The sequence below is a fragment of the Vitis riparia genome, chromosome 7 (genome assembly GCF_004353265.1).
Source record: "Vitis riparia cultivar Riparia Gloire de Montpellier isolate 1030 chromosome 7, EGFV_Vit.rip_1.0, whole genome shotgun sequence".
Lineage (NCBI taxonomy): Eukaryota > Viridiplantae > Streptophyta > Magnoliopsida > Vitales > Vitaceae > Vitis > Vitis riparia.
The window spans coordinates 8,474,860-8,491,302 of NC_048437.1; the positions used below are offsets into that span (position 1 = coordinate 8,474,860).

General features: G+C 36.0%; 2 protein-coding genes across 3 annotated transcripts; one reads left to right on the top strand and one right to left on the bottom strand.

The window, feature by feature from the left end:
- Window positions 1–728: 728 nt before the first annotated feature.
- Window positions 729–7,346, top strand: LOC117917817 (serine/threonine-protein kinase SRK2I). 2 transcript variants are annotated; one of them, XM_034834228.1, is made up of 9 exons: window positions 729–1,163; window positions 2,022–2,096; window positions 2,372–2,473; window positions 2,557–2,610; window positions 2,723–2,815; window positions 3,568–3,675; window positions 5,431–5,535; window positions 5,622–5,720; window positions 6,587–7,346. In XM_034834228.1, the coding sequence occupies exons 1-9, from the start codon at window positions 987–989 to the stop codon at window positions 6,872–6,874; spliced, it is 1,101 nt and encodes a 366-aa protein (XP_034690119.1). In that variant the 5' UTR covers window positions 729–986; the 3' UTR covers window positions 6,875–7,346. The 2 variants fall into 2 exon arrangements, with proteins under 2 accessions (XP_034690119.1, XP_034690120.1); XM_034834229.1 differs by having other exon boundaries at window positions 730–1,163; window positions 3,583–3,675.
- Window positions 7,347–8,213: 867 nt separating this feature from the next.
- Window positions 8,214–12,205, bottom strand: LOC117917816 (probable disease resistance protein At5g66900). The gene is made up of 6 exons (XM_034834227.1): window positions 12,054–12,205; window positions 11,274–11,945; window positions 10,412–10,818; window positions 9,929–10,293; window positions 9,382–9,593; window positions 8,214–9,273 (listed from the first exon to the last, which is right to left on the bottom strand). The coding sequence occupies exons 2-6, from the start codon at window positions 11,890–11,892 to the stop codon at window positions 8,405–8,407; spliced, it is 2,472 nt and encodes an 823-aa protein (XP_034690118.1). The 5' UTR covers window positions 11,893–11,945; window positions 12,054–12,205; the 3' UTR covers window positions 8,214–8,404.
- Window positions 12,206–16,443: the final 4,238 nt, after the last annotated feature.

Genomic DNA, 16,443 nt, shown 5'->3' on the forward strand with positions numbered 1-16,443 from the left:
AATCCCCCGAAACGGCGTCGTTTCGGTGGTCCCCGCTGTCATGACGCTCGTGGGCTCCCCATCAAGTCCCTTCCTTTCTGTGTCAAGTTAACCAAATAGAGTAGTCCCATCATCCAAAAATGTTTCAATGGAAGCACGCGCTCCCTAGGTTGATCGTATTTCATCTTTGACTTGTTTGGTCCATTTGACGGTACGAGATCCATGTACTTCTGCTCCTCAGTACTACTCGATCGCTTCTCTCATCATTTGCTCAATTCTTTATTTGGCAAAATGCTGGAAAGTCAGAAACTTTACTTTGCACCCAAGGCTTTGCCCATAGAATGAGGATTATTTATGCTTTGAATTGACCAAAATGGCCCCCCGATAATGATTCTAATTTCTCGGTCCTTCATCTGCTTCTTCTCGGGCACTCAATGGTTGATGATTGAAGAACATCACAAATTTGGATGAGAGGATCTACTCTCTCTCTTTTTTGACGCTCACTTTATCGCCGTCGGATCACTTGGAGGGGCAGATATTTGGCATGCTCCCTCCAAAGACTACAGCCCCTCCCGACCAGGCCAAAATTATCCAAATTAGGGGCAATTGAGTCATTTCATTATGGTTGAAGGTCAATTACTCGACGGCAGGGGACAACGTTGCCCGCGAAGCAACCACTTCGAAACGGCGTCGTTTCGAACTGTTGCTGAAGGAAAAGACGCCATTTTATCTTATCCATCTTGCACACACCAAATACCGCCTTGTCAACATCACTTCCCCTTTCTCTCAGTTATCTTCGCACGCCGATTTTAATCAATCGCCGATCAGAAAAATATCTCCCTACAGCGAAACAAGTGAAATGAGTTCACGACTTCCAACCTTCTCTGCCACTCACTGAGTTTGAAAAACCGAGAGTTTCTTCTGGTTTGATCAGGAGCTGTGAAACGACGCCGTTGTCAGGTTCTCTGATGTGATCCGGTATTGCAGGACCAACTTGGAAATTGGGAATGGATAGATCGACGCTAGCACTGGGTCCTATCATGGACCTGCCGATCATGCACGACAGTGACCGGTACGATTTCGTCCGAGATATCGGTTCAGGAAATTTCGGAATCGCGAGATTGATGAGAGATAAGCTCACTAAAGAGCTCGTTGCCGTCAAATACATCGAGAGAGGTGATAAGGTGAGTTTTGGAATTTTCTATTGGTTTCAGTTCCCAATTGTGAACTTGTTTCAATTGGTTGTTGAACAGGGGCATATGACATTTATTTTCCATATTTAGTATTTCTTCAATTATTTGCCTTTTTTTTTGCAATTAAAGTTTTCCAAATTTGCCGGATTTATGGTATATAGCTTATTCATTTATTTTGGTTTTTGAGGACTGCTATTTCTACCAGTGATTGTGGTTCCTGCACAAAATTATGCTTCAGAGAATTACCAAAATCATTTGTGGAAACGGCAGTGCCCTTATTCTCTGTTTGCTTGTGAGAAGCCGGAGGAAAAGAAAAGAGGAGGACATTTGAAGGGTGAAAACTCCATGCTTTTCGTTTTTGAGTTCCTTATTTGAAAAAACAAGAGCAAATCATACAAAATCTTGTTGATTATGTTAATCAATTGAGTTTATTTTTATTTTTATTTTCATTTTTTGGTTTTCTGAAGAACCTGACAACCAAAACCATGAGACTTCTAGCCATTTTCCTCCGTTCTCTTTAAATTTCTTGGCACAATCAGTGTGTTGTCTATTTACCTGTTCTCATCATGAGCTATCATCAGGCCTATTATCATATGGTACATCATAATAAGATAAAGTAATTCTTGAGCAGAAGGAGAAGTTGAAGAAGATGAATTCTCATTTCTCACACCTAAACAAAGTGGTATTTAGTAAGAAAATTTGGGTGATCTAGAATTAGACTGAAATTTGAATCCTGAAATTGGATTATCTGAAGCCAATTTAGATAGGCTATCATATCCACCTTGGTTATTTAATTTTATAAATATGTTTTAAAATGTGGATTTCTCATTATAATATTCTTTGTTGCAGATTGATGAAAATGTTCAAAGGGAAATAATTAATCATAGGTCTCTCAGGCACCCCAACATTGTTAGGTTTAAAGAGGTTTGATCATTTCTTATCTTTTATAATTTATAAAATGCTATTCTTTCCGCCGTGGTGACCACCCATTCTGACTGATGCTGGGTGCTATTTTTCAAATTAACTAGTCAATGATGAGAATTTGTTTTCAAAAGAAAGGACAATACCTTGCAATGTCAGTTGGATTGGGGAACAGGAATGATGAGTCAGCTTTTGTAGCATCACTCTTTGTTATTGTACCTCTTTCAAAGTGGATGATAGCTAAATTTGCTATTACTTTCCTGGAAATCACACTTTAGGTCATATTAACACCAACCCATCTAGCTATTGTGATGGAATATGCTGCTGGTGGAGAGCTTTTTGAACGTATATGCAAGGCAGGGCGCTTCATTGAGGATGAGGTTCTTGATTCAACCCATTGGGTTTTTTCTTTTCTAGTTCTTGTGCTATTTCCATGGTTTCTTGACACTGGTTGCTTCTGCAGGCTCGCTTTTTCTTTCAACAGCTTATATCAGGGGTCAGCTATTGTCATGCAATGGTATTTGAGCTTTTCTTTGTTCTGAAAAAAAAATCTTGAAAATTTGTATTCCTTTATTCTACTAATTCCAATTATATAATTTATCTGACTTTTCTATATTCTTTTGATGAAGCAAATATGTCACCGGGACTTGAAGTTGGAAAATACTTTGTTGGATGGAAGCCCAGCTCCTCGTTTGAAGATATGTGATTTTGGGTACTCCAAGGTACTAACTGTCTTCATATTCCTGCTCCAGTTGGTATCATTTCTGTGCTTATCTCCTGGAACTGGGCATTCCAAGGATGAGATGAAAATTTTCTTATATCCATCACTTGGTCACAGGTGTTCCTTTTAATATGTGAACTCCTGCTCTAGAATTACAATTCAGTGATTCTTGCTAAGTACCTTATAAGACTTGGGGTGATGAAACTTCTCTTCTATCATGATAAACTTTGGATGAGATTAAGACAAATTCAAGTGCTCTAGAAATTTAAAAGTTCCATTTACAATTTTAGTTTATAATGTTGTAAAGAGGCAAAACAGTAAAGTTTACCATAAGAAAGTTCTAGCAGAACAAAATAATAGTGTTCGTGGCTTAAATTTTCTAATTCAGGGCCTCACATTTACTTCTTTTCCCAAATATTTTCTAATCCATTTGTATTGATGATTCAGTTTCTTGAAATATGGTTCTTGAATTTCCACACACACTCAAATGTACATGCCTTCTACATGTTCCAAAGTTTTGAACCTCTAGGGACTTTCTCATCCTGAACTTCTTCTACCCCTGCTCTAGCTTTTTTACTTATGAGGTATGCCAATTGTGTGATCTTACATGTTTAGCTATTTTAAATAAACTTGTAAGGGTTGATTGGGAACATTTGGGTTAGATTTAGCATCTGTACATCAGCATTCAATGGGTATTCAATCCCCTTTGTTCACGTTATCCTAGGATAATTATTATTTGCTCAAATCTGACAGTGGCACTTTTCTCAGTCTTCGGTGCTTCATTCACAACCAAAATCAACTGTTGGAACTCCTGCATACATTGCTCCAGAAGTATTAATGAGGCAAGAATACGATGGCAAGGTAAAACCATTTAATTTTACATCTTAATTTCAATTAAGCTTGTGCATTTTTCTAAGTTCTATCCATGAAACTTTAGCTTTATCAATAAAAATGTAGTAAGTTTTAATGTAGAACAAATTAATGAAGTATTTATATTGCTTATTGGTGAATCAGAGAAATTTGTGATAGCTATAGCAGAATGTGAAGTGGAAGTAGGTATGTGATATTCATTTAGTTTCTCTTGCTTTGTTTATCAGTCTTGTTGCAATGGACTGCAACAAATAGAGTTCTTATGCCTCTTCTTCTTTATCAGAAGCATCTACTGTCCATCTCATTATTTTCTTTTTCATTATAATTGAAGGATGCTTACCATCTATGTCACATGGTTTACTTTTTCTTAATCATTAACTTCAAGTGAACTTATTTTAAATTGTTTTTACCTAATTAATTTCCCATCAATAGTAAGAAAGAAACTAAATCTTTCATGGAAAACCCCTTCCAAGTCAAAACTAATTCAATTAAGTTAAAACAGGTAGAAGAGTTTTACAGAACTGTTAGATGATTAATCCCTTCTTGCTGGATTTGCTTCTATATTCCTTGTCCTTGTCTGTCCACAGTCCTGCAATACTTAATCCCCTTTTAGTGGGTCACTTCAAAACCCTCCGAGGAATGCAGCCCATGACTCCTTGAAATCACTCCAATCACTCACTTTCCTTGCAAGAGTGGCTTAGACGTTTGATTAATGTTTTTGAGATATAGGGTATGATTTTTCCGAACATGAAAATGATGAAAATTTAACCTTTTGAAAAATTCTAGAAAAGAATGATGAAGGACTTCTCTGCTTTTTGAACTTTTCTCTCGCCACTTCTATTATAAATGGAAGTTCTATACAATTTGGAAATGAAAGGTCAATAAACCAATCAAAAATCATTTTGGAAGAATTTGGAACCGATATTATTGGTTGATCTCATATTTTACCCACTGGTTGGCCATGTGGTGGTATTTGCAGTTGAAATGACCATTCAATCACATAAAGTACCATTCCATTGAACCATGTGTGGTATATGCAGTCATGGTGAACTCTTCAAATCAATAGATTGGGCTATGTATGTCCAGTAGAGTGCCCCTTGTAAAACTGTCTTGACCATTTCTCTGTTTTAAAAGATATTTTATGCAATTTAAAGAAACTGATTTTCTATCTTTAATGCAGAAACATACACATGTTTCTCATATACTTCGTTGAAATAATTTCATAACTGTGAACAACAAATTGATGATATGCATGCCCTTGAACAAGGAAATCCGGGGTAAGAAAAACCCATGTTCACTAGATGGTTTTGACTTGACTTACCAGCAACTTTGATAAACTAAGATAATACTTTTACATCAACTAGAGTGCATTAGTGGGTTTATAGAACAAGAACATTGTAAGTTTGGTTTCTTAACATATCTGATATTTATTTTATTTCAAGATTTAAAGTTTTCTAGATATGACATGAATAAAAGCCAGTGTGGTCAGCATCTATCAGATATATAATCTTTTATCATATGGGGTTTTTTGTCTCTCCCTAATATCAGTCCAATTTTCATTTGGGCACGGACCTCAGCTTCTTTTTGGCTGTTGTTATAGGGATTGATAGATTTTTTCTATGGTGATTTATGTATATATTTATTTGTGTTTTTTATTCTGCTTGAGTGTCTTCCAGACACACAGTGTTTCATTATCTAATTATTCAAAGAATCAAGTTTCTGGTTTGACTTTTACAAAAATTTCAGATTGCAGACGTGTGGTCATGTGGGGTAACATTATATGTTATGCTTGTTGGTGCATATCCTTTTGAGGATCCTGATGAACCCAAGGACTTCCGAAAGACATTACAAGTATTTCACACTAGGCCTTATTATTGCATCATGAATCTGTGATATGAATCTCATCTGAAAATGCCCCTTCTTATTATTTCATGCAGAGAATTCTCAGTGTTCAGTATTCAATTCCAAGCTCTGTTCAAATATCTACCGAGTGTCACCACCTGATCTCAAGGATATTTGTTGCTGACCCAGGAGCGGTTAGTAATGCTGGTTTCTCCAAAAACATAGTTTATTTTGCAGATAATCTTATGATTCCTCTTCCTCCCAACAGCTTGAGAAATTTGGATACCCTTCTAGATGCAATGATTTAGGTCCTGTTAAGATATCTTAGTTCATATGTGCTGCTCACCATCACCTTCTGTGGGTGGTGGCAAACATGGATGCTTTTTGAATGCAGGTGCTTGTGTGCATGAAGAGGAGCTCTTAAGATTGATCCTTTTTTGTCTCTATATAGCTGGAAGCTTCCTGTTTCCTCTGGCCTAATTTTATCGATTTTCCAACTTATTATAAATAGCTATTATTTTGAATCAATGTTCACTATCAAAGCATCCAACTTCTGCTAACAGGGATTCATTGTACTTCAATTATTACTTTCACAGAAGGGTGTCCTTGGAAAACTGGGTGCTTCAACTTCAAGGAATGATTTTGGTGGTCAATAGAATTTGTTCTACTGGAAGTTTTAAAAAGGGGAAAAAAAAGTGAGGCTGAAAATTTGGTTAGTTTCAGTTGAACTAAATATTTTTCAACTCTGTGTAAGTGGCTGGCCCTTCATTAAGTGGGTGATACCTTGCTTCTCATGGGAATGTCTGCGCAGGAAATCAAACAAAATGATTTTGATTGGAACATGATGTGGTTATTTCTATTGCTACCTTTATTACCATTAGATATTTATTTTTTGATAAAAGTTGCCACCAAACCCACTCCAAATCTTGATGGAATCCTATTTAATCACTTCTTTTTGTTGCTTGGGCCACTTTTTTGGCACAAATACATATTGAACTTGTTCTTTTGCTAGTTTGGTCTTTGGTTTGAGCCTCACACTTCGGTTATTTACATGCAACAGAGGATTACAATTCCGGAAATCAAGAATCATGAGTGGTTTCTTAAGAACCTCCCTGCAGACCTCATGGATGAGAAGACAATAGGAAACCAGTTTGAAGAGCCTGATCAACCCATGCAGAGTCATGATGAGATCATGGCGATAATTTCTGAGGCCACTGTACCAGCACCAGGGGTCAATGGCCTTAATAGCTACATGACGGATGGCTTAGACATGGATGATGACATGGACTTGGAAAATGATTCAGACATCGATGTAGATAGCAGTGGAGAGGTTGTGTATGCAATGTGATGGCAACATGTATTTTGCCACCTGAAAAGACAGCTGCCCCCAACTAGTAAAGCTCTTCTAGGCTTGTGGCTGTGTAGATTAAGCCAAGAAAATGCATGGTAGAATGTGTGGGAAATCACAGTAGATATTGCTCTAGGAAAGGAATCGTGGTTAATCTGTAATTCTCATTTACATTTTGGAGTTTTGACATGTTCATAGTATGAAGCTTTTATCCCTTTTTTTGGGTGGGATATTTTAGTTTTATTACAAGAGGTGATAATAGGTTGTGGAAAATCTAGAGGTCAAGTGACCACCCACCCCTCCTTCCCTTCCCCCTGGATTCTTGTTTATTTGTCATTTTTTGCATTCACCCTGTGTTTCTTGTTGTTTTATCTTTGCTTGTAAGGTATAAATATATATGTACACTTGTACGATAGTGGTCTGTAGTTATTTATTTTCCTGTTGTGTTAAGTTCGGCAGTCTAGTCCCTTCATTTATTCTATGTTGTGTTCTAAGCTCTGAAGTATGTTCTTGAGATATGGTTTTTACTTTTGCTGAGCACCAGATGAGCATTAGCTCAATCACATCTGGTTGGCTCTGTTCTTCCATGTGGAGGGCGAGGTCTAAGAACCAAGATCTTTTGATGAGAAAATAGAGCTGGCAAATATTGGAATAGCTCTAACCCATTACATGTTTGAATTTATGTTGTCTGCCAAAGGTTCAGATTGGGCTACTTGTAATACTAGGCTCTATGCATGCTGGCACTCCTTGTTATGGTGCCAAGACAAAGTGAGCTCATCAACTGCAGGAGAAAGCGTGCTGTCCTCTTGCAGGACCCACCTGTTTTAAAGTTTTGCTTCAGGTAGAGATTTATTGTTTGGAGAAATCCTGCTATTTCCATTTCTCTTGTTTGGGATAGAGAAGTGATGTTGCTGGTTCTGATACGCCTTGCTGTAATAGGAATTTCCAGATTGTTACGAACTGCAGCTGACTCCATTTTCATTTTTTTGGTGGAAGAACTTCATCGGTCAACACAAGCCTGTGCCTTGGCCAACCCTAATTATTTTAAAATATGGGCCAGCTGGATTCAGTTCTAGTGTGAAAAATGCTAAAACTAAATTTCTCTAAATGTGACCAAAATCTGGCACCGCGGACGGGATCCGGAAAATGTATTCCTTGATCTTAGCCCAACTCAAATATGAATATGACCAATAGTGGGTGAATTATGATGCCTGTACCCTCAATTTTTATCCTTACTCTTTAGATTTCACTGTTGAAGCAGAGGTGGTGTCACAATTTTAAAAACATTTTTCGTACCCATTATTATTAACGAAGGAATGCATAAAAGAGAGTAGGACTGCGAACATTAGAAGGCTCACTGGAAGATCTTTAAACCATATGTATGAAAGTTAACATTACGGATCAAGCAAATGATAAATAAGAACAAAAAAAAAAGGGAAAAAAGAAAAATCCAATGCTTACATGTACAGCTGCTTCCATTTTGCAATTCCTTGTCTGTTGAGGAGAAATTTTTTTCGAGAAACTAGGATTTTATAGCAAATGCCAGTTGATACTTTCTTCACGCACTGATAGGGTGAGATTGGGGAGGAAGTGCTTAAAAGATTCCCACAGCAGGACAGTCCTTTCATCGCATATTACACTCTCCAAATCCACGAGATCCTTCACTGATGATGGCAGCTCGCACAAACCAGGGCACCTTCTCATGTGGAACTCTCTTAGATCACGCAACCCGCCTATTCGGTTCGGCATTTCCGACAGTCGTACACAACCAGTTATATCAAGAAAGCTCAACTTGTGGAGGCTTCCGATTGAGTCTGGCAATTTTGACACCCGTGCACAGGCACGAAGCCTTAGCACTTCCAGATTTGCAAGCTTCCCTATTCCTTCCGGCAGTGCAGACAGCTTAGGGCAGTTGCTGATGCTCAGCTTATTCAGTCGGACTAAATCACAAAACCCCTCTGGTAGTTCCACCAAGTCATTACAGTAGTCAATGTTGATTTCCCTAAGGTTTGCTAACATTTCTGTAATCTGGATGGTACTACTTGCAAAAGCCTGACCAATCTTATAACACATGACTAAGGATATCTTTTCCAAATTCTTCAATTCCATACTGGTGTTGCACAGTGTTGGAATTGAAACTTTCTCTAACCTGATTCTCTTTAGATTGGATAAGGAGCCGAGTACTGAAAAATTAGTCAGTTCAACTGCGATACCATAATTTGTTACTATTAGAACCTTCAGTTTATCCATTTGCTTAATGAAGTCAGGCAATTTGTATTTTTTCTGTGTCTGATTAAAGTTCAGTATTAGAACCTCAGGGTCAGGAATTTGCATGTTGCACCAGCGAACCTCGGTTTCAGGAATTTGCAGGTCGCCCTGGCTTGAGGAAAACATTTCACCTGCAAAAGTATCCTATCAGGTATCAGAAGGTAGAGAAAAGAAGTAATACCAAATACTACTTATTAGATCCCCATTGTGAGACATAGAAAGAGAGGGAGAGAGGGGACCTGTAGAGATGGACACAAGGCGAGCACTTGATCGGGGTTGCTCTTCTTCAGTCCACCACTCGGGGAGTTCGCTACCGGTAAAGTCCACAAATAGTCTTTTCCTCTCTTTTATGAGCTCCTGTTTGCTCTCGTAAATGGCTAGATCCCTGAGAAGATCATGCTGCATCACAACGGCATCGCTGTACCATCCATCAATCTCACTTGCATCATTCCTGGTGAACCCGCAGAAATTGGTTACTCAGAGTGATATTATGGATTGAAGAATATAATCGCAAATTAAGAAATATAATGGTAAAATTTGGGGAAATTAAGAGCAGTCGGAACCCACACCCCCCCCCCCCCAACCCATGCTAGTGTTGATAGATTTCCTTCTCCTTCCTATTCTGTACAAGTTGTTGTAATATGATATTACTAATTGCATAAACGCTGAGAGACAAAATTATAAGATTATCTATAGGATGCCATTGGTTGTAATTGCTGTGAACACGAGGACAAACTAATTAAAAGAAAAACGATCATTTTAAAGACAAACAGCAAGTCTGTGTACCTCGTGACCGCAAGATTAAGCAGAGTCCGAGAGGAGAGTTGGTGAAGGTTGGCAATGGCATCAACCCCGTCTTTATCTAGGTTGTACAATTCCGCCCACATGTCTATAAGAGCAGTGGCAGGGATTTTCTGGTCTTCAGGAAAGGAGCCCAAGTCCATAAAACACTCCTTCAGCATAACGTCCTCGTCATTTAGGGCGTCTAAGCTACTTTGAAGACGTTTACGCACATCAGTTTCAGAATTGACAATGGATTGACCTTCGGATAATTTCTTCAGTCGGCTTCTCCAGATCTCTACAGGCCGCCCATGGAGTGATCTGCCAATGACTTCCAGGGCCAGTGGAAGTCCCTTGCAGTGCCCCACTATCTGCAGTTGAGCACCACTAACAAATGAAATCACTTGTGGTTTGGAGAGAAAAAAAATGAGTGCATATAGATGAAGTATACGTGCAGGTGCGATATATTAATGTAGAGTGACAAACCACCTTCTTCACAAGCCTATCAGTCGGTGTGTAATTACGGCTTCCATTCTGGGGGATTGCTGAGTGACGAAAGAGAGCCATGGCATCGTCGTCATTCAACAATTCCAAGTCATATGTAGAGCCAAATTCTGGAAATTCATTTCTTGATGTAACGACGACCTTGGATTTTGATGTCCGGAACTTGAACTTGGCCAAGAGGGATTCTGATCCACACCAAACATCATCTAGGACCAACAGTACATCACCAGATTCTTCTTTCTTCTTCAGTTTCAGTTCCATTTGATTGGCTGCATCTTCCTCATTTTGAAACTTTGGCACTCGTTCATCCTCGTCCCAAAACAGTTTCGTAATGATGGCAATTAGGTTGGGCGGTCTTGACACCGTGGCATACAAAATGTGCTTAAAATATTCTGTTCAAAATGGGAGAATCAAAGTAATTTTGTAATGAGTTGATTTCATATGTTACATAGGTTTGGGTGCGGAACAATGTCTAGGTTGTGTCAGATCATATACTTCCCAAAATTTTAGGATAAGGGGTGAATTTTTCAATCTTTTACAATTAATAACCATATCTTATTTTCTAAATTTCTAAAGCCTTTATGTATTAATTTATATTCACTGTTAAATTTATCTTTACATTTTTTAAGATATTAAGTTTGATATTTATAAATTTTATGTAATATTAATCACTATATTATCTTTAAATTTTATTTATTATAGTTTTAAAAGAAATTAACAAAAAAGATAAAAAGGTTGGCTCGAAATAAATTTAAAATTTCTTTATTTTTTAAATGAAGATAAAAAAGGGAAATAAATGAAGCAATCTAAAAGTAAATTAAAAAAAAAAAAGATTTTGTATGAATACCTCTGACTTGATTGTCGTGACAAAGCTCTTTTGCCAAAGTGGTTTTCCCACATCCTCCAGGAGCCCTGATCACAATCCTTGATTCCCCATCCTCACATAGCCGCCTCTTCAATTCTTTGAGAGGCACATCTAATCCCACCATAAATTCCGGTGGACCAGGAGCGTTGCAGGAACCCAAGTTTTCATGTTCATCGGAAACCCCTCTGTAATTCCAATTGCATCCATTTGATTTGAGAATGGCCAGAATCTCCTTGACGTCCCTACTGACTTGGGCGTGCATATCCACCTGAAACAATCTAAGAAGAGAGGCATCGAGGGCTTTAATTTTATTGGCGTACCCTATCCTCTGGTAGCAGTAGCAGCGAGAGCAGTCTTGGATTAGCTTCTCTCCATCTTGTAAGATTTGGATCAACTTCTCCATTTCCATCCTTGGACGATCCAACTCGTCGTTCAACCTTTCCATCTCTTGGATATATGGCTTTATGCGTTCGAGTGTGGCTTCGAGTTTTTTGAGGATGGAGTGGAACCCGGCAAACTTTTTACTTACTTTTATGACCGCCGTCAGCAAACCCTGAAATGCTGCTCCCAGAGCAGCCCCTCCAACAAGCGCCAAAGCCATCGATATCTCCTCACCACAACCCCCAAAATCAGAAGGAGTTTTGTGTTTGCTAGCTAAGAAAGTCGTAGGAAACAGAAAAGAAATCGAGATTATTGGTCAGAAAACAGGATTCAATCTGAGCCTGGATTTTAATTCCCCTAAAAAGAAAAAATACATCTTACAACATCTAGATTCGAAACCACACTCTGCTTTCCCCCCTTTTCTTAGCGTGTTTTGGCCAGTGAGTGATCTGCAGTTAGGATTTATAAAGACCAGAAATGACGCGTCTTGAACTAGAAGGTAAACACGAAGCTTCCAATTTTCTTCGTCCAAATTTTGGGAGTACGTTGACTTGTGCAGGTTCCATCGAAAAAAGATCAACATGTAACATTTTGAAGGTATAAAAAATATGGGGAGAATATGAAAAATGTGTAATGCCTAAGTAATATTAGTGTCATTAGAAGTGGAAAAAAAATAAAATAAAATTAAAAAGGTGGAAAAAATTGATAATTAAAATTAAAAAGGGATTTCCCACATTCACCCTCTTTAAATTTTAAGTATTTTAACCTTTTAATTTATTTTCATAAATTCCATCCATGTTTGGTGTAATTAGTGTGCATAAATAATATCATAGCTATTGAAAAAAAATTAGAATTAAAAAATTTACAAAAATTAGAAGGCACGAAGCTTCCCGAATTTTTTAGTATTTCCAATTATTATTTTTCTTTTGTGTGCATAATTTCAGCAATCCTAAGGGTAATTAGTGTTTATAAATAATATCAAAGCAATTCGAAATGGAAAAAAAAATTTAAAAATTCCAAAAAATGGGAAATTTAACATGTTTCGTACCTTTCTCAAATTTTAAGTATTTTCAAGTTTTAATTTTTTTATGCATAATTTCCATTAATCTTAAGTGTAACTAGTATTTTAAATAATATTATATCTATTCAAGTAGAATTAAAAAAAAAATTCACAAAAGTTGGAGGGTACATATCTCACATTCTTAGTATCCTCCTTATTTTTTATTTCTCCATATTTTCAAGTTTTAAGGTTTTTTTTTTTTTTTTTTTTGGTATTATTTCCAACAATTCCAAGTGTAATTAGTGTTTTTAAACAGTATTGTAGCTATTGGAAGTGGATTTTTTTTAAAAAAAATTCCAAAAAATGGAAGTTAGTATTTGTTGTTTCCTAAACTCATTTCGACATCGAACCTTGCATTTTCTTCAAATTGATTGAGATATATGGGAACTAGGTTGGAATGGTTCAACTCATTGAGGGGGCCAAATGTCCTATGACGGTCCAAAAGGCAATTTTCACTTATTGAGTTAGAGTCTAGACCGGTCAAGGATTGATTGAATTGATAGAGCAATTGGTGGAGCTCCTGTGGCCTAACAATCACCTACAATTCCCTAGTGGCTAGTAGCAAATTTGACTAGTTGAATGATCCGTTGGCCCCAAATTTTCCAACAAGTTTAGGCTTTTAACTATTGTTTAAAGGCTCTAAACTTCTTATATTGATGAGAAGCTATGTGTTTGAGTGCATTTTGCTTCAAAACTTACATTTCAACTTAGGGCACCTCTTAGTTATAGTTTCTTTGCATCAATTTAAGCCAAAACTACAAACTAGGATCTTATTATGTTTCATTTATATATCTTGTGAGAATTTCAAAGTATGATCACTAGGGGACTCAAGAGTATGGTATCTTTTTAGAGGGTTCATTAGAATCATAATCCAAGGAATATAGTATGGAGACTTTGGTTTTAAAAGTCTTATGGTCGTAAAGGATCCCTTGAAACCACAATCCAAGGGCAAAACTTGAAGGCTTGGGTTGGAAGTATTGTTAGTGGAACTCTTAATGTTGAAGTTTGAAGTGAGTGGATGTAAGATTGCATTAAGCTACTATAAAAGCTCATGTTTGCATTTCTCCATTCGTTATCTCTATTTACTTCTATATGTAATTGCTCCCCCATTATATTTGCTTTCTTAGTAATTAAATTGTCTCTTGCATTCATCCTAGTTCTTATTTATTAAAACTATAAAAAGAGACCATCACCTAGTTCGTCCACTCTCTTAGATGATTACCTTACATTAATTAATACATAGCCCTAACCATAAGTTTAGAAACATGAGAAACATCATTCCATCATAGTATGTTTGAACCACAACATCCCAAATGACATGAGTTATAGAAAGCTAGAGAAAAATGACACTATCATTTGAAGTCATTGAATTCAGAAGTCATGAAATCAACATGACATTATCTTTTTCTCAAGTAAAGAAGAAGGATCAGAAGTTTATTAAAAGTTATTTGTGCATATTAAGGTTTTGAAAACTGCACTAAATAGACTAGACTATTGACCTCTCCAATTTGATTGGCTTAGTTGAATAGCTTATGAATTAGACTGCTGTTGAATTGTTTGAACTGGGCAGATTGGTTAGTTCTCTAAGAATCAACAAGTTTATTTGACCCAAAATGGTAATGGGTAGTTGCAACTTTTGGTCCAATAATGCTAGCAACCTACCATTGCGCCAACTAGTTAGGCTTATACTTGTTGTGATGTGTTTGTACAACCTTTTAGCTTCATATTCTCATACATGGGATTGCTTATAAGGTGCAAAAAAAGAATTTTTGCTTTAGGAAGACTCAAGACCACAAAATAATTGAATCATTAAGCTATGAGATCACTTTATTAGTTATTGCTATAAAATAATACACACATACATACATGTGGCTCAATGATAAGTATAAGTTATTATATATATAACTTATACATATAAACAAACATAGATATTTACCTTCACATTTAATTTTATAATGATAAGTATGACAATAATATAAGTTAAATACTATAATATATTTTTAAAAAAATTATAAAATAATAAGATATATAACTTTTGAAATATAGATAAAATTAAAAATTATAATTTTCCTACATTGATCTAACCATTAAACCATCAATGAATAATGTTTCTAGTTCAATCATTGATATGAATTTGAAATATGACCGTTACAAATAATTATTTCGTAACACAAAAGATCAAATAAAATTTAATCTAAAAGATAATATAAAAATCATAAGGATGAAAATCTCTAAACATACTTGAGAGTGTTTTACTTAGGTTGGCAATTTTAGGGCAAAAACTTCTAAGTATTCTCCCAACTTGGGTCTATTAAATCCTTTCGCGAACTACTTATTGTAAGTGTTTTTAGGTTAAGATATGTAGTTGAGGTTGTGATATGGATGAAATTAAATTAACCAAAAATTTCAAATTAATGAAAATCTTTTAAAAATGGTTTTGGAAGACTTGGACAAACAATTTTTAGGCTAAGTATTTTTGTGCCATGTTCCAAGATTGATCCAAATTTATGTAGGATCAATTCATTTGTTGTTGAATCATTTTTCAGTTACTAGATCAATGATTCTTCAACTTATTTAAACAAATGTTTCTATTTTAAGGTGTGAAGAATACCAATAACCGTTTTTCTTACTCCCTTTGAGTGCCCTCTCACTCTTTCTCTTCAATCCAAATTGGAAGTGTTTGGTTGCCAAGAAAATCTTCTTTACTTCGATTTCTAAATTAGAGTTTTGATTAAGTTTTTTGAAAAATGGTCAATTAATTTTTTCCATTCATCTCTTTTGTTCTTGTTGATTTGGGTTTGAATAAAACCATATTTTCTTCTTATGTGAATTCAAGAAAAAACTAAGATCGAGTTTGATGTGAAGTCCAAGTGTGTTTAAGAAGAAAAATGTTTGAAGTTGAAGTTGAAAGATGTTCATCAAGTAGTCAGAGAATGATTTGTAGACTTGAATTAGGTAAAACTTTATACTAAGTTTTTCTTCATAATAAATGCTCTTGATTACTTGTGGACCAATGATTTTTTATCTCTATTGATATTTTTTTCCATTAAATCTTGGTGGCGTTACTTTATTCTTTCTATCTTTTCATTAGTTAATTTTCTATATATTTATCTTTACTAAAAAAAATTACCATAATTTAATGAGTATATTTATAAAGAATTTGAGCTAAAGTTTCATTGTATATTCCTTGAAATAGTTTGGTAATTTCCAGCTTTGATTTTATTGGAAGTAAAGAATATTTAAGATTGTAAATTCTTACATGTGATTTAGTCTTACTATAAAAAAGAATTGATATAAAAAAATAAAAACAAAAAATTCTAAATAATGTTTTAGGTATAATCCATAGTGAAGATTCATCCGCAACATTGTTCACACCTGTCAACCGCCAGTTTTAATATGCCTTGCTGGAATAGGAATTTCCAGGTTAAGAAATGCAACCGAATCCATTTTCGATCTTTGTGGTCGATGAGCTTCATAGGTTGATACGAGCCTGTGCCTTGGCCAACCCGAATCAGTATCAAGTCCCATTTTAAACTAGCCTCCAACTGGATTCAGTTTTTGTGTGAAAAAAGTTCACACAAAATTTCCCTTAATGCCAACCAAAGTTGGCACTTAGGACGGGGTGCAGGAAAATGCATTCCTTGATTGAAGCCCGAACCAAATATGACAAATAGCCGATGAATTATGGCACCACAGCTTCTTGTAATCATC